This window comes from Haliotis rubra, unplaced genomic scaffold (assembly GCF_003918875.1).
Source record: "Haliotis rubra isolate DU_JTF1 unplaced genomic scaffold, ASM391887v1 Scf28, whole genome shotgun sequence".
Taxonomy (NCBI): Eukaryota; Metazoa; Mollusca; class Gastropoda; order Lepetellida; family Haliotidae; genus Haliotis; species Haliotis rubra.
This window is the reverse complement of record NW_025766891.1, coordinates 1,006,912-1,032,511: the sequence shown is the minus strand read 5'-3', so window position 1 is coordinate 1,032,511 and position 25,600 is coordinate 1,006,912. Positions and strand designations below refer to the sequence as shown.

General features: G+C 39.1%; 1 protein-coding gene across 1 annotated transcript; it reads left to right on the top strand.

Annotated features, from left to right (window-relative positions):
• Window positions 1–1,694: 1,694 nt before the first annotated feature.
• On the top strand, window positions 1,695–16,120 carry LOC124281175 (sodium-dependent glucose transporter 1A-like). Its single transcript, XM_046717204.1, has 4 exons — window positions 1,695–1,817; window positions 11,556–11,847; window positions 13,768–14,618; window positions 16,001–16,120. The coding sequence occupies exons 1-4, from the start codon at window positions 1,695–1,697 to the stop codon at window positions 16,118–16,120; spliced, it is 1,386 nt and encodes a 461-aa protein (XP_046573160.1).
• Window positions 16,121–25,600: the final 9,480 nt, after the last annotated feature.

Genomic DNA, 25,600 nt, shown 5'->3' with positions numbered 1-25,600 from the left:
GTGACTCGAGGTCTGCCTGTACGGGGATGGTCATTTGTTGTACCTGTTTGGTTGTAACGAGCTGCAGTGATGTCGCGCTCAGACTAACATTCATACGCCTGTCAACAGAAAATTGATAATCTCCAGCGTGCATTCTTCAATGGCGATGTTCGGTGTCGCAGCTTTAAGACGTGGCGTAGTGATTTGACCTTGAAACTCCTTCAAAACGAATGCTGATTTCCTAAAGTAATCTGGATTCCTATAGCCAGACAGTGCATTTTCTTTGCTGCACACTTTCAACTGGAGAGTGATTTCTCTTGCGTTGTTGCGATGCCTTTTTGATTCTTGTAAGAAATCTCATCAAATCAAACATTTTCAGGTCAAGTCGATTTTTCACTTGTGCAATAGTGTAAAATCATGTTATCATCACTTTTGTTACATATTTTGACGATTGTATGAACACAATTGGTAATTAATAGATTCTTAAGAATACAAAGCGCCTATGCGTTTCTTTTTTGGGATAGTATATTTAATTTAAAATGCAAAGTAAAAGATATGCATTTTGAACCGTTTACAACCTTGTATGTGATTGTATCGCTCACAGTTTCATCTTTCCAATATCAGCACAAACTATTTCACCCGAACCAACAACCCTGAATATGCTTATGTACCGACTGCTAAGTATTCCGGCATTGGTTGCTCATGTGGTTGCTATATACGTGAGAATAAAGTGAGGGACAAGGACTGGTTTTCCTTTGTCAAGAGAAAATGTAACTATGAGCGAGTGAGTGAGTTTAGTTTTACGCTGCTTTTAGCAATATTCCAGCAATATCACGGCGGGAAATCGAAACCCGGGTCTTCGGCGTGACGAGCGAACGCCTTTACCACTAGGCTACCCCACCGCCCCATATATAACTATGAACAAGTCCGTAATACAACATGATTTTGTTCCGATATGTGCTATCTATATCTCCGTGTGAATTAACCTTGAGTCAACGTACATATTCAAATATATAAAAGCTTAACTCAGGCTTTTGACACATCAGCTTATGCATAATATAGTATTGTTATATGTCCAAAACCAGCATCAATTTACGTAAATCTAGTCTATATTATTCGTGAGAATATATACAAAATTGTAGGTCTATTGGGACCCGCAAAATTACACGTGATATACGTGGATTGTCAAATGAACATGAAAGTAGCGAATTCTTATCTAAAGATGGCGTTGGATGAACATGACATATCTTAACTGTTTGTGACTTATCACCGCACGTTAACAATTTGTTTGCAGATAAGCCATATTGGGACCAGAGGGAATTTGCACTATTTCATATCAATAACAAACGTAACAACTGACCTAGAGAACGAAATGTTGGTGGCAAAATCCTTTCCATAGTCACAACAAATCCATGACATTGTCACGACACCGTTCGTTGTGTACGTCCGACTATGTCATGGGCTTGCGTTTGCAAGCTACTATCAAACAAGTGGTCCGTACCAAACGTTTAGCCTATACCACAAAGACGATCTTCTGTTAATTGTGAAAGTATTTTCTACAATGCGGCACAGCATGATTATCTATCTAAATAGCTCCCTACCTCCCACCCCAGTAAATTAGGAATCAAATTTCTCATTGCTTGCATCCCAAGTCCTTCCCGAATCCTGTCTTCTATGTTATATACTCAATATGCTTAATTATATTTCAGATTGTCATGGGGCCTGAATCCGTCAGGTCAAGGCCGGGAACAGTTCACTTTCGGCAGCAACTACAGGATCCCGAGTACCGCCGGAAGTTCATCCACACCCTGATACTGTACTTTGCGTTCACAGTCATGGTAAGTCTCGTCTATGTCCATGAATTCCAATATACTAAAACGTTGTTGTTGAACGTTTTGTGCTGATCATTCCATTCAGATATTTGGTATCAACAGACTCAGATGCACTGCCTTCTAATATCCTTACAGTTTCCCCTGGGTAAACAACAGGCGGGCTTCTATTCAGCCACTAACCAAAAGACGGCGTGTGCCTGAAATTTGCAACACAAGGAATTCATTCCTTGTAAGGCATCATTGTTGAACAAATTGGGGTCACAACTTTGAAATTGTTATGGAGGCCGTCCAATGCCTTAACCCCAAGAGTGGCAACTTTAAAATTGCTTTAGACTGTATTATGTTGTCACTGCAGAAACTGGAAAAAGAGGAAATAGAATTTGAATAAAACCATATTCCCTCAGCCAGCTGTCATCCATGCAGTTTGTTCACCCAGTAGGAAAAGGTGTATTGTGTGTAGTAGTGGTGGTCCGATTATTGAAATAATCGAAGATTGGTCGCAGTGCCTAAACAACCAAGCAATCGATTGTGTGTTTCTCATAATCGAACACAACCAATTTTGGAACATTTGTTTGCATCAACAACATTTTTCACAAGGTTGGTTTTGTCTGTGTCATTAAATTTACATTTCATAAGCACTACAAGCTCGTTCCAAGTCATGGTTGAATTTATCTTAAGGAATCCAGGAAATATGTGTTACTTACATACTAATCATCCTTTACATATGCGAAATTTGCCAATGGATTTTGTGCAATTTGCAAACCCCAAATTACTACATGTTTTTTCTTTATTTTTTGTGTGTGCATTAACAAAGATAACAGGAACATTTGATAAATGACGCCAACCAATTATTTTCGATGATTGATCGGTTGTAATGAACCAATCATCAATTATGAGATTTTAACCAGTTCCCAACACTAGTGAGTAGTTGATGTACTCCTTGAGGTTCCGGATCGATTCACCGTAAATAGTTTGACCCGGGTTGTTTCACCCATTTCAAAACTAAACCAGCGGGCAAAAGAAAGTATAGGTCCTCTTTCAGTATCACTAAATCACAAACGAAAGACAATATCTTGGTGAAGTGATTTTTTTTATCCAGTCATCAAAAGACAATAGTCAACACAAAGAAACACCATTGGATTGTTTCAACACCAGTCATAACATTGAATGAAACATACCGGTGGTAGAATTTGATGAATCCATTTTTACTCTGTTCTCACTGTTGATAACACTGTACACGACCATGAAGCTCTACCATTGTCAATAACGCGTGTCACCTCCTGCACAGGCAAATTGTAGCGCAAATAGGGTTGCGCAACAAAGAGAAAATGACCAGTCTTTCCATATGCGAGCGAAGCGAGCAAAGGTTTGCAACGTGCTTCCCTCGCTTCGGTTCAAAAAATATGTCGAAATAAAATATCGCCATCATCAAAGGTAGACACCAATGTCCTCACAGAGTTGTGACGTGGTTAAACATCGGATGACGTCAGCAGGTATGCGGTTCCATTCCTCTCTGAGGGCACGTCCCAGTTATTGACGGTCATGTGGAATGGGTATACGGCGCCTGATTTGCCTGTTCAAGTGATCCCATAAGTGCGAGGACAGGCCACGGCAGAACATGAACGTTGTTTTGCTGCAAGACGTTGGTTGTTGCTCTTGCTGTGTGGGGCCTCGCGTTATCATGATGGAATATGACACCCTGTGGCTGTGTTTGCAAGAAAGGCAAGACAGCTGGCTGCAGAACTTGTTGAATGTACTGATGTGCGTTCAATGTCCATTTATCAGCTCCAATGTTGATTTTTTTACGTCACCACAGATACCGCCCCATACCATCACACCACCACCACCGTAAGAATGAACTTCCTGGATGCATGGACGTGCTGTACGTTCACCGCGACGTCGGTACACACGTTGTCTGCCATCATTACGGTACAGGCTGAAGCGGCTTTCGTCTGTGAATAGGACTCGTCGCCACTTCCGTACTTGCCACCTGTAAACTTGTCCTGCCCACTGCAGTCGATTACGCCGATGTTGTGGGGTCAAGGCCATGCCACGGAAGGGCAGATAGGCCCGAGTTCTTGCTGCACGCAGTCTTCTCGACACTGTACGTCGACTGATACCATGACCCAGTGCCGTCTCCGCTGGTGCCGTTGCTGTCACAAAACGGTTGCGCAGGTGAATCGGCCGGATGTAGCGGTCTTGCGGCGTTGTGACACGTGGTCTTTCACTCCCGTATCTGTCTTGGGTCCGATCAGTCTGCCTGGACACTTCCAGTGGATTGTGTAGTGGAAAGTTTGGGCAATATGAGCTTGGGTACAATGGGTAGCTCCCATTTCGGTCATTTCAACGGCTCTCTCCCTCTCTTTCTTCCTGGGTCAACCGTGGAATTCCTCTTGTGTGTTTTCACCTGCTGTAATACTGCAGCATTCGGCAACTCCATTTAAACCACATTTCTGCACGTGCATTTCATGAAATTGAACTTAACCACAATTCACATTTTTTTCCGCGTTTTAGACCTCCAGCACCACATGATACGTTTCTGTGATGTGCACAAAACTTTGGGAACGTATGCAGTCATGTCTATAATCACTCACATTTGGTTTTCTTAAAAACGTTCACTTCACAACAATTTGAAAAACGTATTCTTTCTTTTGCCTGCATGTTTAGGTCAATTCATCCCATAATAGGGGTTTTCTCACCCCTAATGAAGAGTTGTTTCACCAACTAATAGAGTACACATGGAGAATGGTATTAATGCATACATCTGTTAGTCTTAATTAGGCAATGTTTCTACAACAATCAGATAAGTGCTACTGCGTCTGTGTTGAGATGGCACATAGGACTTAAGCATATATCTCATCTTATCTCACCTCACCTCATCACGCTTAAACCATTGTAAAAGTAAGTCAACATTGAGTTAGACATTACACTTACATTTCTGCCATGGTGACTGCATGTTTGGAGATCTGCCTCAGCTGCCTCTGTCTGGTCTGGTCTGTCTGCATGTTATTACACAATGTTCTTATAGACCCACCCCTTATATGCATATTACCCATAGGCATTTGATTAATAATTTTTATTTGATACCTTTGAAATATTCAATGAGTAAATGTAATCTGTAAATTGTTATTTTCAATAAACTGACTATTTACTTGTCTATAGTGTCTGTTTCGGACTTCATCCGACCCGGGTGAAACTACCTCTAAATTGGGTGGAACAAACCGGGTGAAACAGCCTGGGGTGAAACTGTGCTGGGGTGAACGTGTTTGGGGTGAAATAACCCGTTACCCTCCTTGTAGTATCATACCATGATAATTAAGCATCACTCCTTCGACAGTTTGATATAAGACATTGTTCGAGTGAATGTGACATGAATGCAACATAGGCAGTCAATAGCAGTCAAATGTCCAATAACCTTCCGCTGACTTACCCACCTGATGGAGTAATGATAGACACGCAAACCATCACATATAGATGCACGGAGACGGAAACCTCTCCACAATACAGGAGTGAGTGAGTGAGATACGATTTTAAGTGGCATCGGCAGTACTTCAGCCATATCGTAACATTTTAAGTATTAAAGACAATACAATATAAATACAGACAATAGATCACCAACAACTGAAGGTAGGTCACCATACTAGGGACCACAGTACCTTTGCTTCCTGCATGGACCCAAGCTGAAGTTACACCATACCTTCTGGTGTTAACAATTGAAAAAAAATCTGGCTTAAAATAACTATTCACAATACATATTACTCAAAATTTTGAAAACAACTCTGTTTATTTAAAAACAAATATCAAAGGATAATTGACATGCATAAAAACACCCTTCAATGTTTTCACAAATATTGATCCCTTGTGATGGCAAAATCAGTACAGTCAGTCACCGAGAAGAAGTACGGTTGATCTGAGTTAACGCTCAGCACGTACATTTGTTTCACGGTAAAACTATGAGGATTCGCAATCTAATTTCCCCTTTTGCGGTATACTTTTTGTTTAAAGTGAAATTCATCGGTACGTTTTCACTGCAAACAGACTATAGGTATAACCAACAGTGGGTTTCATTTAATTTCATGTAATTTATTGATACCTACTTCTACGTATTGTCAGACTTCACGGATGTAAGTTTTAATGATGGGTTTGTAATCAATATATGGGAGTAGAAACGGTGGCCAAAATATTACAAATTACAACATTATCCAGCAAGGATCATGAAATAATACTTTAAGATTAATTGCCTACATCTAATATTTGACATGACAGCTCATAATTTAGAACATAAATGACATGCCGGCCACAGAACGTGTGCTTTCCCAGTATCAATACATTCAGCTCATTTTGCAGAAAAATGCAGATTGTGATGACATGAAATCGTGTTACAAAGTTACATTGATGACTTTATACATGATATATAACATAAATGCTACATTATGGTTCCTCTAGGGTTAATTATAAACATAACCATCAGCGTTAATGCACAGCATTACAACAGCTGTGTCAACAAGAGTGACAGATGTAAATCAGCATTGTCCTAATCGGGAATAAAAAAATGAATGAAAACGGCAGTCGCACAAAACTGTTACCATGGAACAGAACAGCGCCAGTATCGCGTAAAACGGATACCATCAGTATGTTCAGAAGCCATAACCACAAGCTCAGGATATATATAATTGCCTTCGACTTTGCTTTTAGAAGAGATAATCAGTCAAATCTATCTAAATTCACTCATTTCCCGTACATTTACAAAGTACTGTAAATTCACTCACTGGCTGTAAATTCTAATATCCATCATACTTTCACCATTTGATCAACTGTAAATTCAGTCACTGACTGTAAATTCTCATTTTCATCATGAATTCATCATTTGATCAAATATATATTTCATCAACTGACTGTACATTCTCATATTCATAAATAATTTCAATGTCAAAACATGTTAATTCAAATTTAATCATTTCATTTTTAAAATAAATAGAGTTATTAGATAAAATTTGGATTGAAGTTGTGTAAATAGATTAATATTTTATAATTAGTAGTTTAAATTAACAACTTATGTTGCTCGTGGCTGTACTGTAAAGTACTGTAAAATTATTGTCCTCCTCATAGGATACGTAAGTCCCAAAACAATTGAAATAAATTTAATGCCCGTTGCATGCTACTACACAAAACCCTCATTAGATTCTCAGCATGTTTTTTATTTGACACTATAATCCGTTATCAGTAGTGTTTGGTCGTAGCAGTGAGTACCTCCTAATTAATTCCTTCAACTCAATTAGCCCTAATTAGTTTACACTACCGTATCCCTTTGATTCACGCCGCACCGTGCACGTGTGTAAACGTATGGAAACAACCTCAGTTCAGAGGGATACTTGCCCATGAAAGGTAGACAGACAGACAGACAGATAATTTATTACGTCTCACTGCATGGACATCATAAAAAATAGACAGAATAACAAATGACCAGTAAAAACACATGCACCATTCCTTATGGAATTATGAGAAACTAAATCTAAAATATATACAAGCTACTAAAAGCCATAGAAAAAACGTTTCCGCTAAAAAGGAAAATTAAAAAAATATATGTCTATACACAATTTAACTGCTATACAGCAACCATCGCCTCTAGATAGAATAAGGAATATGGTTTTGCCAACACTACTTCACTACTTTTGGTAACTTCATAATTTGACATTAAAAAACAAAATTTCTGTTCTTTGTTAAGATTGAAAAAATCACCATAGACAGTACAAATATTAATTGGTAAACAATTCCGATCGCAGGTCATAGTACATTGAGCACTTCAGTAAAACATGCACTTCATCTTCAATACAATTATCATTGCACAACGGACAGGTGCGTTCCTCCACAGGTAATTTTTCATAACGCCCGTTTCAAGTCTATTTGGAGCAACCCCGCATCTAAATTTGGCAAAAGCGCTTCTATAACATTTTGGGAAAAGAATATCAACATGTGTTCGGTAAAATAACCAGTTTTAAAAAGTTTATATGTACGTAATTTACCCGTGGTATTGGATACATCTTCAGACCACGATTCAACAAGCATTGCAGAGTACATTTCTAACATAAGATCAACATTTGAACAAGGTAAAAATACATTTACATTACAATACAGTTCCATACCATGCTGGGTAAAAAAAAAAGAGCGTACACTAAAATTCCAATTTTAACAATGACGTGACTGACAACTCTCACTCCATATGAATACCTTTCTATTCAATCTATCCCTATCCATGTTGACTAATCTTCTCCAGTGTCTTAACACAGCTTTCCACTTGGAAACAGGCAGAGGCGTCCAACCCATATCTCCATTCACAGCATGATTTGGCGTATACTTTCCAACTCCGAGGAAATATCTGCAGGCCTGATTCTGTACCTTATTAATAACACTAAAATCTTTAACGCCCCATACAGCAGCACCATACCTAATGATAGGTAAAACAACAGACTCATACAATTTTCTAAAAGCATTATGCGGCATACCTCCCATGGCTTTGCACTTGGCAATAATAAGACTTCAGTGCCCTACTGGCAGAGTGGGCAACAGCCTTAGCGGTAACATTAAAGTCCAGATGTTCCTGTAACACAGGGCCAATGTATGTATACGTATCTACCATATTCAGTAAAAGATCACCACATGTAAAAGGTGTAGCAGTCTTTGCTACGAATGGGTTTCTCAAGTGAACAACCTTTGATTTGTCACTGTTAACTGTCATACTGTTTCTAGAGCTGTTCAAACAATCCAGCATTACTTGCACATCTCTCTCATTCTCGGCCAATAGCACCAGGTCATCTGCATACAATAATAACATACATATAATATCATTCCCAACTTTCACTCCTTTCCCTAAGCCTTTCAGAGCCACAGCCAGGTCATTCATGTAAATAATTGAACAAAAGGGGAGATAATAAACAGCCTTGCTTCACTCCATAGTTAACTGTAACCCAGTCCGTCCTGAACCCGTTAACTCTCACAACTGGAGACACCCGTTAACTCTCACACAACTGGAGACACTCGTGTATATCGCGTGTAGCGCACGCCGCATGTTTACTGTAAACCAGTCCGTGCTGAACCCGTTAACTCTCGCACAACTGGAGACACCCGTGTATATCGCGTGTAGCGCACGCGTATGTTTCCCTGAATTCCCAACTCGTCTATTCGTCTCCATGGTATGTCTCTGCTAATCGAGTCATAGGCCTTCCTGAAGTCTATGAACGCGGCAAATGTGGATAACTTCTTTTTCTTTCTCGTATCGACGCTAGACGTCTCCGCCCATGATCCACCGTGCTCCTGCTCCACCGTGCTCCTGCCCCACCGTGCTCCTGCCCTTCCCGAAGCCGCTCTGTTCCTCCACGAGTATGTCATTTCTCTCCGCCCATGTTGTTAGTCTGAAGTTCAGTATGTTGCAGTAGAGCTTGTACACAACTGAGGATAGTGTAATTCCTCTGTAAGATAGAGGGTCTCTAGGATCTGCACCGTTATCTTTACGAATAGGGACGATGATACTTCGCTTCCATATATCTGGGATCACACCATTACTGTAACAGGTATTAAAAAGATTTAACAAAAAGTTCAAGGTAGTTTCATTACGCAGAACTTCAATGGGAATATCATCTGGGCCAGCTGATTTACCATTGTTTACACAACCAAAGGCTAATCTGAGTTCCTCCTTCGTGATACGGTCATCAAACAACACATCTGTAGACACAGGTTCTCTTCCAGACTCAGTCACGTCAACTTCATTCTGTACATTCAGCAACTCCTCGTAGTCATTTCTCCATCTTCCCAGCACTTCCGGTACAGACTGTGATACAGAACCATCTGTGTTTTCCGAGCTCACTCGCTATCCACAAGTTCACTTGCACGCTCCACTTTAAGCTCCTTATAACATACTAGAATCGCGTGCGGGATAATACATTAATCTACAACAGTCAAGCCGCGTCTAGAAATAGAAGTATAATCATTCTTCACATAATTTCTACCATTCAGTATACGCATGTTACACTTTATCAGAAAATCACACAAAATATCCCCATACTTGTATTTGGTAAAATCAATCACATCTCTCTGAGTCACAACGTCCACACCTTCAATATAATCACATGCATCACCCACTCGACAATTGAAATCGCCACATATTGTAACACGTCCAAACATTTGAAATTCATATACATTAAACAACAAAGATTCTATAAATTCATACACATCCACAACTCTCCTGGGATTCTCAGGTGGTAAATAACACACACTATAACTGTGTTGCACACATGACATCTTATCTATAATACTAAACCACAGGATACCATCATATGATTTATCTAATACTTTTATATCATAGTTCTCAAATAAAGCGTCTCTAATAGAAAATCCAACACCGCCGGAACCACTCTTAGCCCGTCGATGTATAGTAGTGTTGGGAATTGGTTCAAATCTCATAACTGATGATTGGTTCATTACTACCGATCAATCATCGAAAATAATTGGTTAGCGTCATTTATGAAATTTGCTCATGCACATACAAATAAGGAAAAAAACATGTAGTTCTTTAAGGGTTTTTTGACAAAGTTTCACATCTTTAAAGGATGACTAGTGTGTTGGGAACATAAATTTCTGGGAATGTTTAAGATAAATTCAATCATGGCTTGAAACGAGCTTGCAGTTCTTACGAAATATAACAGACAAAACCAACCATGTGAAAAATATTGTTAATGAAAACAAGTGTTCCAGAATTGTTTGTGTTCGATTATGAGAAATTATGATCGATTGCTTGGTCGTTTAGTCACTACGACCAATCTTCGATTATTTCAATTAATCGGACCACCACTAATGTATAGTAAGTCTGTTGTGCCCCATCCATACGTAACCGGGGACATGTATGACGTCATTCCCTATCAGGTGTGTTTCTGCGATACCAATAATGTCTAAGTCACAATTCTGCACACAAGAACATCGTGCAATGTTTTTGCCTGGTGTACCATTAGTGTTCCAACTGTTAACGTACCAGGTAGGTGATTATCGAGTTTCTTTGCAAATATCGAGTTAAAATGGTAATTTTGCTTGTTGGGACCGCGAAATTTATATCGAGATATCCGAAATATCGAGACATCCGTATCGAGTTAAAAGAGCTTGAATGATGATAAATTATGAAGGATTTTGCCGGGACCGAGATGTTATATCGAGACAACCGAGATATCGAGTTATCACAGTTCGACACAACGGTGTTCGACTGTATTTGTAACCGCAGTATATACGGTATTTTAATTTATGTGCTACATTGTCACAAGCTGCTAACATCTGAAGGGATGGTGTAACTCCAGTTTGTTTTCATGCAGGAAGCAAATGTATTGTGAGTCCCCCATGATCTACCTTGTTGGCAGTCTGTAGCCTGTTTCTATATTGTGTTGTAATCTAAAGTTAACATTTTTTAGATTTAATTACTAGTTTTTTATATTTATATCTGTGATAATATGGTTATTTTACTGTCCTTCGGTGACAGGTTTAAAAAGATTTCCTTCAATTACTATAAATCTATAACTTGATTTAGTCACGATATGGCTGAAATACTGCCGATGGGACTTAAAATCTGAACTCACTCACTCACTCATATTCATCACGAATTCACCATTTGATCAACACATGATCAAGATACAGTCGGATTTGCACAACAGACTTATCTCTGAACAGAGCTTTCTTATGAATGTGGAAAGGGTCTTCTATTTACAGGGTGTTTGTCGTGCCATGCACGACTCGGCATTCTTGGACCTGGCTCAGATCACTGGGAGCAATGTAGAGGAGGCATCGGTCTTCTATACATCCTTTGCGGCAGGGGGACTTGTGGGATCAGTCTTCATGGGTGTCCTCCTTGATAAATTGGCCAAACACAGGCAAGCCCTTCTGGCCGGCATTGTTCTTCTGAGCGTTGTCTGCACAAGCGCCATACCATGGAGCACGATCTACGTCTTGACCATTTCCATATTTTTTGTTAATGGGATATTAACAATGGCCCTTGATTCAGGTAAATCGTTATTCCTTTGTAGGAATTAAACTCAGGAATAAAGTTTGCAACATGTAACGTACGTTACATTTGGGGTTGCACTTTCTCATCTTATCTGTTCAATTCTAAGAACCTGCTGCCGAATACGAACCCTTCCGAGATTCGAACCCGCACCCACGGAGACAGGGACTTAATCTTCAGCACGTTAATCTATCATTTGCTGACATTGTGTGCTGGCTATTAGATCCCTGACTCGGAGAGCATGGGTTCGAATCTCGGATGGGACTAAACCTAACAAAAGTACTATAGCCTGTACTTTACTGAGAACGTGTAATCCCAAATATAGTATGACCAGAAATTATTGAGAATTTTAGGAATATGTTTAATTGGATTTCTAGTATAAACAACCTTGACCAGCTATAAAGTGCTTGGTTTCATTCAAGAGAGACAACTCCGTTAATCCTTTTTCATTACTTTGTGAAGAGTTATCCCCCTTTGTTTACTTGCTAGCAGACGACATTTTCAGTGATCCTCAGTATGGATGATTTAGAGAAGAGAAAGATGATTTTAGAGTATTATAACAAGGACATCAAATCAGCTAAAGTGATTTCAAGTAGAACAGGCATCCCTTTGTCCACTGGTTATCGTGTTTTGAAAAATATTGCAAATGGATATTGCATTGAGCACCATGGAGGCGCAGGTAGGCCCAGAAAATTGACTGTCGGTGACAGGAGGCGGCTTGGTATTCATGTTTCTAAAAACAAACGAAGGAGTTTAGAAAACTTAAGGCTGGATATGATTGATAGAGGAACTGTGGCTTTCTGTAAGGAGACAATTAGAGCTGAGTTGCATGCAATGGGTTGGCAGAAAAGTCGAGGAATTCCATCACGATCATGAAACCTGAACAAAAGGAGCGAAGGTTGAACTGGTGCTTACTGGGACAATGTGATTTGCTCAGATGAAAGTTCCGTGTGGCTGTTTCCTAATACACTGAAATTCTGGACCAAACAAACTGAAAAACCTTTGTATCAGCGCCCAAAGTACAGTCCGAAATTTAACGTATGGGGTGGCATATCTGTGTTAGGGGCAACGCCCCTCTTTGTATTTGAAGGGAATATGAACAGTGAGCGGTACACAGATATTCTCGAGGGACATTTACTTCCATCTGCTCACGTGTTCTATGGAAATGTTTGGATTTTCCAGCAGGACAACGACCCAAAACATCGTTCAAAGCATTCACAGACCTGGTTTCGGACCCAAAATATGACATTATTAGATTGGCCAAACTATAGCCCTGACCTAAATCCAATAGAAAATGTTTGGGGACTTATTAAGGAAAGTGTCAATAAGAAAAATCTGACAAATATTGCTGAAATGAAAGAAGAGGTGGTCCGATATTGGGACAGCATGGACCACGACTTTCTAACTTCTTTGATCAGTAGTATGCCCCACCGCATTGAAGCCTGCATTGCTGCCCATGGTGACTTGACAAAATACTAACTGTTCACCCGTCTTTGAATCTGAGTTATGTTCTGCTAATATTTACATTGAATACGTGAGTAATGAGTGAATTGTTTTTACAAAATTGACAATCTTTAAATTCTCAATAATTTCTGGTTGTACTATATAAGATATGAACACTATATTTTATCACTTTCTAAATATATATCACAATGGGAAGAACTGGAAACTATGAGTTAAAAATCCTCAGACTAGAATCTGATGTGATCAAAGTAACGAAAAATTGAACGAAAAACTAGTTGGCTATTTAGTTATGAACCATCTGGAATTCTTTAAATAATTTTTTATACTGAATAGGCGTATATATATAAATCTGAATTAAAAACAAACCACGCCGGCTGCTTAAAAATGTAATAGAATATAATAACATGTTTCTGATATGGTTTTGAAAAATACCAAATGTAGCTTGATGTTTTTCAGGTGGAAATGCTGACATGCTGAGCACATGGGGCGTGGGAGGCAAGATGTTTATGCAGATTCTACACTTTGTCTATGCCATCGGCACCATCTTAGCACCCCTCGTCGTGGAACCCTTCTTGGCAGAACAGAAAACACTCAATGCGACACTCTGTAACATATATGAGGTATCAAAGGCATATAACTACAGCGATGGATCCAATAACTTGAACGAAAGAACCTTCCTTCTTCCTGAGAACTGTGTCCCTTCCGAAAGTCAGATCCAGTATGCATACATGATAGCAGCTTCACTCAGTTTTCTGTCAGGAATCATGATAACTGCAGAATGCTTTTTCAGTCCCCCAGACACGAAAGGTAAAACAAGAAAAGAGAATCATCGTAATCCTCGAGTGCTTCCCAAATGGCTGCAAGTGCTTATCCTCGGTAATATTGCCCTCTTTTATTTCTTCAGCTGTTCTATCTTCAGTGTCACCGTCGGCTACATGATGGCGTACTTTGTAAAGGATCTTGGATGGAGCAAGGAAAAGACTGCCAATTTGACATCAGTCTTTCGGGCGGGTTATGCTGCCTCACGCTTGCTCTGTGTGCTGCTTTATCGAGTCCTAACACCTCGTGAGCTTTTGTATATTTCTAATGGTCTAAGTGTGTTGTCTTTAGGTGGTCTCTGGCTCAGCATAATTTATGAGTTTGAGGCGGGGATCTGGATCTGCATGGTTCTTGCGTCAATAGGACTGTCAGCAATTTTCCCAACTGGACTTATATATATAGAAAATGATGTCATGAAGGTGTCCGGAATGGTGACGTCAGTCATCTGGGTGGCAGCGAACTTACAGGGAATTGTGAACCCTTTGTTGGTAGGTTACCTTTTCCAGACGATATCTTACAAATGGTACATCTACCTCGCTTTCATCGAGGCTATACTGGCTTGTGTGTTTTTGGTGTCTATTATCGTAATTGTGAAAACGCTTGTGCATAGACACGGCTCTGTTAAATTGGAAAATGCGTTTGATGCAAAAGACATTGGGGAGACATTCGTCAAAAAGAACGAGAGAACAGATAATAATGTTGAAACACAAAGCAACTTTGACGCTATATCACGGCGAGTTGATAATAGTGGAGTCCGGAGTGAACGATCCAGTGTAGTGTTATGAACCTGAATCTTGCCATCATGCTCATTGAATGCGATGAAGAACATCAACCAATTGAGCGAGCCTGCAACCAGATCCTGTTATTCTCCTCTCTAATCGTGATCTTCATGATTGTTGTGTAGCGGTCATAAAATTTCCGAGTCCATTGCTGGGATTCGAACCGCGGACCTTCTGATCCGAAGTCGGCGCCTTGTCCACATGACCAAAGAGGTTAACCCCTGTCAGTAAGCTGACAAGGTAAGGATGGCATCTGTGGGATGACTCCACGTCCTGTTTCTGTTGGTTGGTTGGTTTATCGATCTACGCAATTGGGATACGAAGATATGTGTCAAACAAGTCAGTGAACCTGACAACCCGATCCCGCTCTTACTACATGCATGGGTTGGTGCAGATCAATTCAAATCCGAATCTTCACGGGGCTCCTCGTGATTGCGCAGGAAGGGGAGAGTGTAAGTACAACCAAATGAATTAAACAATTTAAAAATATTATTGAATATTATTTTATGATGGTAAGGTTTTGTGTGAGTGTGAAGGTTTTTAAAACGTGTGTCAGCTGTGTCACATGGAGCTTGCATAGGGATTGTGGGGTGGCTTTGTGGTTAAAGCTTTCGTTCGACACGACGGGTACCCAAGTTTGATTCCGATCTTAAGGACACAGTTCATTTCTGGTGTCCACTGCCGTGATATCGCTGAAATACTGAAATGGAGTTCCTATTTAACTCATAATAAAGGAGGACGATGGAGTAGCCAAATGGTTAAAGCGTTAGCTCGTCACATTGAAATCCCGAGTTCGATTCCCCATATGTCTACAACGTGTGAAGGCCATTTCTGGTGTCCGCCGCCGTGAAATTGCTAGAATATCGCTAAAAGCGGTTTAAAACCGAATTCAATCACTCACTCACTCATAATACCTTAAAGGGATGAGATGAAGGAGATTCATGTATTGGTAACGCTGGATGCGGGTGCCACTAGACGAATTCTGCCCCCCAAAAATGGTCGTCGGGTTCTGGTCCAAAATATTGCGTTTGGTCCAACCGAAGCCCACTTGATGTGAATGTGAACGTAATTATTATTTATCTTGTGTACAGGACTTTATGATGGCTACTAGGAACGTGTTTGGGCGCTTCTATTGCCCTCGCAACAAAGCAGAAATCTCATTGTACATACAGCCCAGCACTAATTTGCCATTAAGCCAGCGCCGTGAATAAACTTAGCTTATAGACAACACATTTAAACATAGTTCACTCGTTCAACTTGCCGCACAGATGGTAAATCAGTGTATTTTTGTGAATATTCATTGTTTGCTCAAATTTCATACTGCATCAGGAGGGATAGTGTACATCCTGCTGGGTAACTGTGACGGAAGCAGCAGTATTGTAAGTCTCTTATAAGGTGATTTACCTTAAGTTTCTGGCGGTCTGTTATAAGGTGATTTACCTTTAGTTTCTGGTGGTCTCTTATAATATGATTTACCTTTAGTTTCTGGCGGTCTCTTATAATATGATTTACCTTAAGTTTCTGGTGGTCTCTTATAAGGTGATTTACCTTTATTCTAATTAGTTTCTGGTGGTCTCTTATAAGGTGATTTACCTTTAGTTTCTGGTGGTCTCTTATAAGGTGATTTACCTTTAGTTTCTGGCGGTCTGTTATAAGGTGAGTTACCTTTAGTTTCTGGCGGTCTCTTATGAGGTGATTTACCTTTAGTTTCTGGTTGTCTCTTATAAGGTGATTTACCTTTAGTTTCTGGCGGTCTCTTATGAGGTGAGTTACCTTTAGTTTCTGACGGTTTCTTATAAGGTGATTTACCTTTGGTTTCTGGTGGTCTCTTATGAGGTGATTTACCTTTAGTTTCTGGCGGTCTGTTATAAGGTGAGTTACCTTTAGTTTCTGGCGGTCTCTTATGAGGTGATTTACCTTTAGTTTCTGGTGGTCTCTTATAAGGTGATTTACCTTTAGTTTCTGGCGGTCTCTTATGAGGTGATTTACCTTTAGTTTCTGGTTGTCTCTTATGAGGTGATTTACCTTTAGTTTCTGGCGGTCTCTTATGAGGTGATTTACCTTTAGTTTCTGGCGGTCTCTTATGAGGTGATTTACCTTTAGTTTCTGACGGTTTCTTTTAAGGTGATTTACCTTTAGTTTCTGGTTGTCTCTTATGAGGTGATTTACCTTTAGTTTCTGGCGGTCTCTTATGAGGTGATTTACCTTAAGTTTCTGGCGGTGTCTTATGAGGTGATTTACCTTTAGTTTCTGGCGGTCTGCTATAAGGTGATTTACCTTTAGTTTCTGGCGGTCTGTTATAAGGTGAGTTACCTTTAGTTTCTGGCGGTCTCTTATGAGGTGATTTACCTTTAGTTTCTGGCGGTTTCTTATAAGGTGATTTACCTTTAGTTTCTGGCGGTCTATCGTCCATTCATTTTGCATGTTCATTTATAGAGATACTTCATGGTTACATACTCGTAGTAAACATCTGTGGTATTTTGGTGACATGGTTCCCTTTATTGACAACATGTACTTAGTTTCTATGTATGTAGCTCTTCTAGTCACGATGTGCCTGAAATACTGCCGTTGTTACTTTAAAGATTATCTCACCCACTCCAGTTGTAGCACACATTTAATCGCAACCTTTTACAATTTTCAACAGGACTAGGAGATATATGTACTCTGTTTTGTGTCAGTTTTTTTATAGTTATATATTTAAAATATACAAAACCAAATTAAAAAAAACCCCACCATATATACCGTAGCCCAAATACACAGAGGTATTATTCCAATGGGCGTCCCACAATTTTGGATAGTATGCATGTGGCGAGGTCGAGGTCGACATGCATATTGTGCAACATTCTTTGTAATGAACCTGAATACTGTCGACCATACACTGTTACATGGATTGATTGATTGATTGTTTTATGTTTAACGCCGGCAATATTCCAGCTGTATGGCTGCGGTCTGTAAATAATCGAGTCTGGACCAGACAATCCAGTGATCAACAGCATCAGCATCGATCTACGATGACGTGTGTCAACCAAGTCAGTGAGCCTGACCACCCGATCCCGTTAGTTGCCTCTTACGACAAGCAGGGATTGGTGAAGATCAATTCTAAACCGGATATTCACTGGTCTGTTACATGGAAGCGTCATATTGTACAAAATACTTGGTAACATACACTGAAACATACACTTTGGTGAGTTAGTTAATATCTATCGACAAATCGGTGATACTTCAGTCATACCGTTACTAAACAAGTGAAGGAATGATAATAAATAAAGTTCGATTGTATCATCTGTGGGAATTAAAACACCAAATTATAGTTTTAAATATAGCATCTCACTTCAAAATAATTATACTATTCAGGACAATGCAGTTTAAAAATGGGCCAATCGCCATCAAGTGAAGGTGGATCACCATACACAGGACCAAAAGCCGGATAGCAAACCATTGAAATAAACGTAAATACAGTAGGAAATACATGCCATGACCGGACTTACGTATGTTTTCAGATATTTCCTAACTTCGGGCATATATTTCATATGAATCTATACCTTTGAAACATATGCTCAGCGTACATTTTCGTATGCACAAGTACCATGACCGGATTGTCAAGTATTTCCAAACACGAATTGCAAAACAGATACCCCAGTAAATACATGATCATACAGTATTTCCGATGCATTTCTTTGAATTTCAATGGGTGCTGAAATTTCCGATTTCGTTCTAAGTTTACTCAGGTTGGAAACATGTAAATTTACGTAGGTGGAGAAACACATGTAAATTTTCAAATTTGCAAATGTTTACACACCTTAGATATTTATCATACCGGATTTCAAGGGTATGTATATGAACGGTTCATACACCTTCATGTTACCTGTGCTCAAGCAAGATAATCATTTGTTTCCATCACGTGAATTACTTTGTTCATGTAATTTCATTTTCGCACATTTTAGTACGTTTGAAATTACCGTTCACGTGACCTCATTATTCTTATCATCAAAAGAGCCTGACTAAGAAAGCAATATTACGCAAGCTAACATGGCTTATTAAGCTGCACTCGCTCTTGCTACCAGTATCAGTTACGCTTTGTCTGCGGTGTTGGCAAATCTCGTGAGTGGTGAACAAAGGGGTGATGAGCTGCCCTTTGTCCTTGCAAGTGTCCCTAGCTGTCCCAACAGAATAGCACTTTATCTCTCTTGGAGCGCGGCCAAATACGCTACATGAACCAATCGCGCATCAGTGCTGTAAAATAGTTTTTGGCAGTACATAATTGGAATATTTTTGCACTGCATGTGACCTTTCTTAATAGTATCACAGTACCTGAACCATGTTATTTCTCCATCCGCTCAGCCTTTGCTGTAATAACGCCATACATGAACTTAAAGTTGTCCACATTTGTATCATTAACACAAACGTATACGATAACAAACATTGCCATATCAAATTATATATTCTGTGAGACATGAAATGAAAAATAGTTTTTATCGTGTAGCGATTATGACCGGATAGCACAGGCGGGTGCGTCCTCTGAGTATACCATAGGCATGTTGGACCTCCGTGCCTTTTGTGAAATTCGTCTTGATTGTCCTGTTTAAATTGACGATCCATAAATCCAGATTCCGAAAGCAAATGTCACACCAGTAAATGTGATGTTGCACTGCTGTAATTTTCCCTGTCGGAGAAGTCCTTCTCACAAGATATATATTCCGTTGTTTGAAGTAGGCCTATGACTATTAAACCCCAGTGTTGCTATTCATCTTGCAGACCTTTAGCCTGACATAGACGCAGACCCGCATGTTCAAGTTCAGATCTGACAGGTGCCGAAAATATTGATTCCAACAAGAATGCAATATCTCAGTGGGTTATTGTTTTCCTAAGTAAGTGGAGTGCTTTCTACAACACTGGAGATAATGGTATCGCTGTCCTTCTGATATTGCCCCGAACGGAAGCTCTACCCATTTAGGGTACAATGTGTATGTTACAGATTTGTAGGGAATACTCTTAAGACAAGTAATTTGACCAGGATTCTTCGAACTTGCAACAGTCGTTTGAGAAGATCAAGAGAGAAAGGGGTAGTGTGCGATGTATCTGGCAGACGTATATGGAGAAAGTTCGAAGAATGTTGCTGTATAAATACAATAATAGAAATACCGGTTATGTTTGAAAAGTACCCTCAATCTGATAGCCAGTGAGATTATTGTGAAAGATCTCAATATGTATCGTCATAAACGGGCCCAGATGAAAGTACATGTCATTCATTCCCACATTATATCCGATTCACACGGGACATGGTTGTTGCAGGTAGGGCAAACACTTTCTTCTATAGGTATCTGCCGGTTTCACGCTACATACATGTATTCAGATTATTGAGAAAAGTAGCGACGCATGTTCTCCTCCATCACGCATATAATTGCATAGATACTAGTACCCAGTGATTATGGGTAGCACTGCAGCAACGTAATGAAATTTACGACATACACTGCCATACCTAGCATCGTATTTATTACTCTCTTACATAAGGTGAAATATCACAGGGTTGTCATGGTAACGATAATTTGGCATACTATTTATTGTCTTATTCTGTTATCTGCGATCAGAATTTAAATCAGTTTTGACGTGAGCATGTTCAGAGAAAAGAAGCTGTAAAACGAATATTAATGTGATCGAATCTATATGCCTTTGTAAAAGCGAGTTTCAAGCTACCTACATAAAAAACCTTCATGATAAATATCTGCTAATCCGTGGCACGATTCCAACTATATCATGAGCATGTGTTTGTGAATCATAATTAAATAATGATGTTACAAGGCGTACATGCCGCGTCAACAACACATGGAAACGCACGAGAATTGCAATACGGGCCCCTAAACCACTGATGCTCCGTGGCCTGGAGACACATGTGATTGAGCGTATGTAGGGATGGGTAGAAGACAAAAGACAAAATGGATACTCGTGCTGTTATACTTTTGAATTATAAGTAAACATTCGTTCTTATAAATGTATACTTTCCAATTTCAACCAAATGTACATTCGAAGGATATCTAAATCTAGGTTAAGCTATTTGAATCATATTTACAATCAAAAGACCAAAACAATGGCCTGTTGTCAAAATATTTTGTTTTCCATATCTTGTCCCAATCTGTATCCAGAGACCATATAATAGTCTGTTATATGGCCTCTGCCGTATCATAGTCCAAGAACGATATTATTTCCCCTTCCTTCCAGCCCTTACTGTAATGCTTACGCTCTCAATGAAGCATATCTAGATATTCAGCGTTTGTTGTAATCTGCAGGAAAACTCACTGCAGGGTTCGCGTTACAGAGTAAACATACCAAACACCCATGGCTAGCGGGGACCAACATCTTCAGTAACATTTACATCTGCCAACGCTTAATTCGCAAGTGGTGAGGCAATACGCTAATGAGGCTAAGGGTCCTGTGCCATGTTTGTGAAATACCTATGATGCCTTATATGAAGTCTATAATCTAAGCAAGTCTAGCTAAGTATGGCTTTAAGTCACTGCTTGAAGAAAGGCTCCTTTAGAATTTTGTTTGGTAAATATTAGCATTTCACTGACTTAATCATATTGGAAAACACATGGCAACCTATACTTCATTGTGACTATGATTAAGATCATTGTAAAACACAAGGGTTATTTCCTTTGAGTTAACTGACAGGCTTTCGGTATCAAATATTTGGAACTCCGGCCAAAGGTGATGTTATGCTGTCTGGATATATAGCGTTTTTGTAATGCTTTGGTTGCACTTAATGATAAGTGATTGTTAAATGTACATATGATGTTTTTGAAGGATATACTCACTTGACTCAGAGACTCTGCGCGTGTTTTCCCCCACTCTTTCCACACCCATCCTTCAGTCTTTATGTTTGTGACATGATCTGCACACTGATAATTTAAACCAGGTATGTAAATAATAACTGATTGCAATCTTTACCCAGTTTAGTTTTCCATTTATTTAGCAATTTTCAGTTTCTATTATTTTCTGGAAATTTTGTTCGGAGGTACATTTAACAGTTTCACCCAATAACAGTAAAGCGTACAGATAATACGTTTCGGTACTTTGATAGATTAATAAGTTAACATTATATTGCATGATATTGGGATGCCAAAATGATTAACGTTATTATACAATGTATGACAAATCAGACAGCAAAAAGCATAAATTAAAAACGCATGAGCAACATATATAATGTCGGTTTACTCCCATTTGTGAGAACTGCCAGTTGTGAGACAGTGGAGTAGGTAATTAGCAAAGAAAACACACCTTACTCCCCTATCTGATAGAATGGATTAACCCCAGCTAATTTTGGATTAGCTATTTAACTGAATCTTGTGGAGGTAACTTAATGAAACTCTAAAAGATAAAGAAATTAACCTATTCAGGTAAATGGCTTTAAAAAATAAACACTTTGTGTAGGTAACTTCGTGATCATTTGAAAGAGAAATTAATTTACCTACTCAGATTTACGTGTTTGAAAAATCTAGCAATAACTGTTGTAACTATAATTAATCCAAATGTATTTATTAACCTTTGACTGCTCTTACCGATCACCAATTTGGCAGGCCTTCAACAAGTAAAATATATCACCAGTTCACGATAATCATTGTCAGTATTTCAGTATCTATTGAAAACAATAAATGCTCTTCAACGAACAATGTCTTCTGTGTTGATTAACTCATTAATGAACTATGCCTCCTGCGGGTACTCTTCAGCAACAGGGCTGTTCCCACTTTCATCGTAGGGATGGGGAAGCACCAACTGTGTGCACTGAACCATTAATTAATGTGTCTCACAACTGGGAGTTCTCACAAATGGGAGGACACAATAATGTCAGGTATTAAGCTTTCAATAATTACAGAAACTGCTTAGTTATCTAACTTTATGCAGTCACTAGAGTTTTCTATAGTCTACCCCAAAGATGGAATCAAAATAGGTGTACAGTATATTCCGTCGGGTAACTGAAATTTGAGAAAACGTCCGTATGGGACAGTATATGAATTCCGAATAAAAAAGAGGCCATTCCAAGTAGTTGTGTAACAATTCATCTATTGTATCGATGTTTGCATAGTCAGCTATGCGATACGAATGCATCAATACAAATACATTTAGGTTATACATCAGGATATTTATATCGCGAGGGTCCATGATACATCGATGTATCACCACAAGAGTGAGTGAGTGAGTTATTATTTAACGTCACTTCGGCAATATTTCAGCCATATCGTGACGAGAACATATGTGACATTGAAATGGAATAGATGTATATTATAAAAACCTGTCGACGAAGGACAGTAAAACAACTAGAATATCACAATTACAACTAAAACTAGTGTGGAAAATTAATACTAATAGCACTATTTGGACAATACAATATAAAAACTGGCTATAGATCGCCAACAACTGAAGGTAGATCACCAAACTGGGGACTCGCCACAAGAGACGATATATCCCGATACTACTTAAGTACTACTTAAAGTTGTAAAGAGTTTTGCATTAGGAATAGGAAGGGAGTCTCTTTGGAAACCTTCTGAAATTTATTTTATAAATTGAGCCTTATAGGAATTTGTATCTGTTACATGAACAAAGGCGTTGGTGTAGAAGTGAAACAGTGTGAACATGTTTCAAACTCTGTGAACTGTACAACACTTGCCTTCAAGTAATTGAAATATGTTTTAGTTGTTGACAAATAACACCATTTATTCACAACTATGAATGATGTCTCAGCTTTGTTAAGAAAGAGAACAAAGATAAGATACAATTTAGACAGCAGACTTAAGAGTTTTTTTCAATGATTTTGAATTCTGATATATATTACATTAAATTGTTTGTGAAAGAATTGATGTAGAAACACAACTTGAAATGCTGAAATTGTATTAGATCAACAACTCTTTAAGTGTGTGTGTATGTGTGTGTGTGTGTTTGTGAATGTAACACAGGTTTTGATGAGTTTATAACTATTTTAAGTCACGATATGGCTGAAATATTGCCACTATGACTATAAACTTTAACTCACTCACTCACTCACTCACTCACTCACTCACTCATGATATATTGTCTCGCCTCATTAAACTGGTATCAGCGGCTGAAGGGATGGTGTAAATCCAACTAGGGTTCATGCAGGTAGCCAAAGTACTGTAAGTCCCTTTGGTCCTTAGTATGGTGATCTGCCTTCAGGTTTTGGTGATCTAAAGCCCATCTGTATATTATATTGTTCTGTAGAAATATTGTTTTATGATTACATGCTAGTTTTAAGTTTACACCTGTGATAATCTAGATATTTTACTGTACTTCGATGACAGATATTTATATTGCCTGAGTTTCTTTTTGATACACAACACCCATAGTCACGATATGACTGAAATATTGCAGATGTGACTTTAAATTCTAACTCTCTCACTCACTACATCACGTTAAGTTGGTACATGATTTAACTATAATACTGTTCAAACCTGCCTTAAACTCAACTTACTCTTTCACAACGCGCGCGTATGTTTTCATTTAGTATTACTTTTCCAGGGTTGCGGTGGGGTAGCGTAGTGGTTAAAGCGTTTTAGGATTATCCGCGTTAGATTGTCCACATGGGTACAAGCCTATTTCTGGTGTCTCCAACCGTGACATTGCTTGAGTATTGCCAAAAGCGGCGTTAAGCCATATGTACTCACTCACTACTTTATCAGGCGATAAGTGAGTGAATGGTTTTCGGCGCAATTGGATGCATTCAGCTGGGTATTGTTTTGGCCACTGCTGGTTTTCAATACATGCCAGGCCAGGACCAGAGCAGCTTGTGATTTGTGCCATCCAATCACAGTCTACGTTACATCGGCCACTGCCTATGTGTGTACTTGTTTAGGCAGTCAGGGGTTCAGCAACGTGCTGCATGTGTCTCTACAGTGTACAGGTATGCGTGAAACTTACCCCAGGGGATACTACCCAACCGGGTCGGTGGGGTAGCCTGGTGGTTAAAGCGTTCGTTCGTCACGCCAAAGGCCTGCGTTCGATTCCCCACACGGGCACATTGTGTGAAGCCTATTTCTGGTGTCCCCCGCCGTGATATTGCTGGAATATTGCTAAAATCGGCGTAAAACACAACGCGGACGCTCAGATATTTGAACGATACACGTTCATACATGATATGTGTGTGTTATGTAGGGTGAAAGAAGTGGGTAACTAGCTGGGTTTATTATTGATCACTGGCTTGTAGTTTCATACCAATTACACGGGATTCACAAGATCAAGCAGTAAACCTGAAAAATCTGTTTAGATGTCGTCTATTATCTGAGTATTTGAAGGAACTTGATCTTATCTGAAAATATATGTGCATTACGCGTTGCTCGTTTTCGGTGTTTTGCCCGTGTTCCAGATTGTAAATATTAATGTTCAACCAATTTTTTGAATTGTAAATAGTATTGTTATAGCCAGTGTTTATAATTGTAAATAGATAATATTGTGCTGTTAAAATGTGTATTTGAGAAAACTGGCATTGAGTGTGACTTTGTGTAAATAATGGATTGAATATATGTGTAAACTTTTTTTCTATTTTTTTTTTCTTTTTTTTAAATCTTTTTATTTGTTCCCATATATGTGTAAACTTGGTCTTGCCGCTAAAAGGCTGAAATACTGCCGATGTGACGTTAAATTTTAATTCACTCACCCACCCACCCATAAGTTTCATCGTAACA

Coding starts and splice junctions, on each gene's coding strand:
- LOC124281175 (XM_046717204.1), top strand. CDS start 1,695: ATGGGGCCTGAATCCGTCAGGTCAAGGCCGGGAACAGTTCACTTTCGG. Junction 1,818..11,555: donor ACTTTGCGTTCACAGTCATG/GTAAGTCTCGTC, acceptor TTCTATTTACAG/GGTGTTTGTCGTGCCATGCA. Junction 11,848..13,767: donor AACAATGGCCCTTGATTCAG/GTAAATCGTTAT, acceptor GATGTTTTTCAG/GTGGAAATGCTGACATGCTG.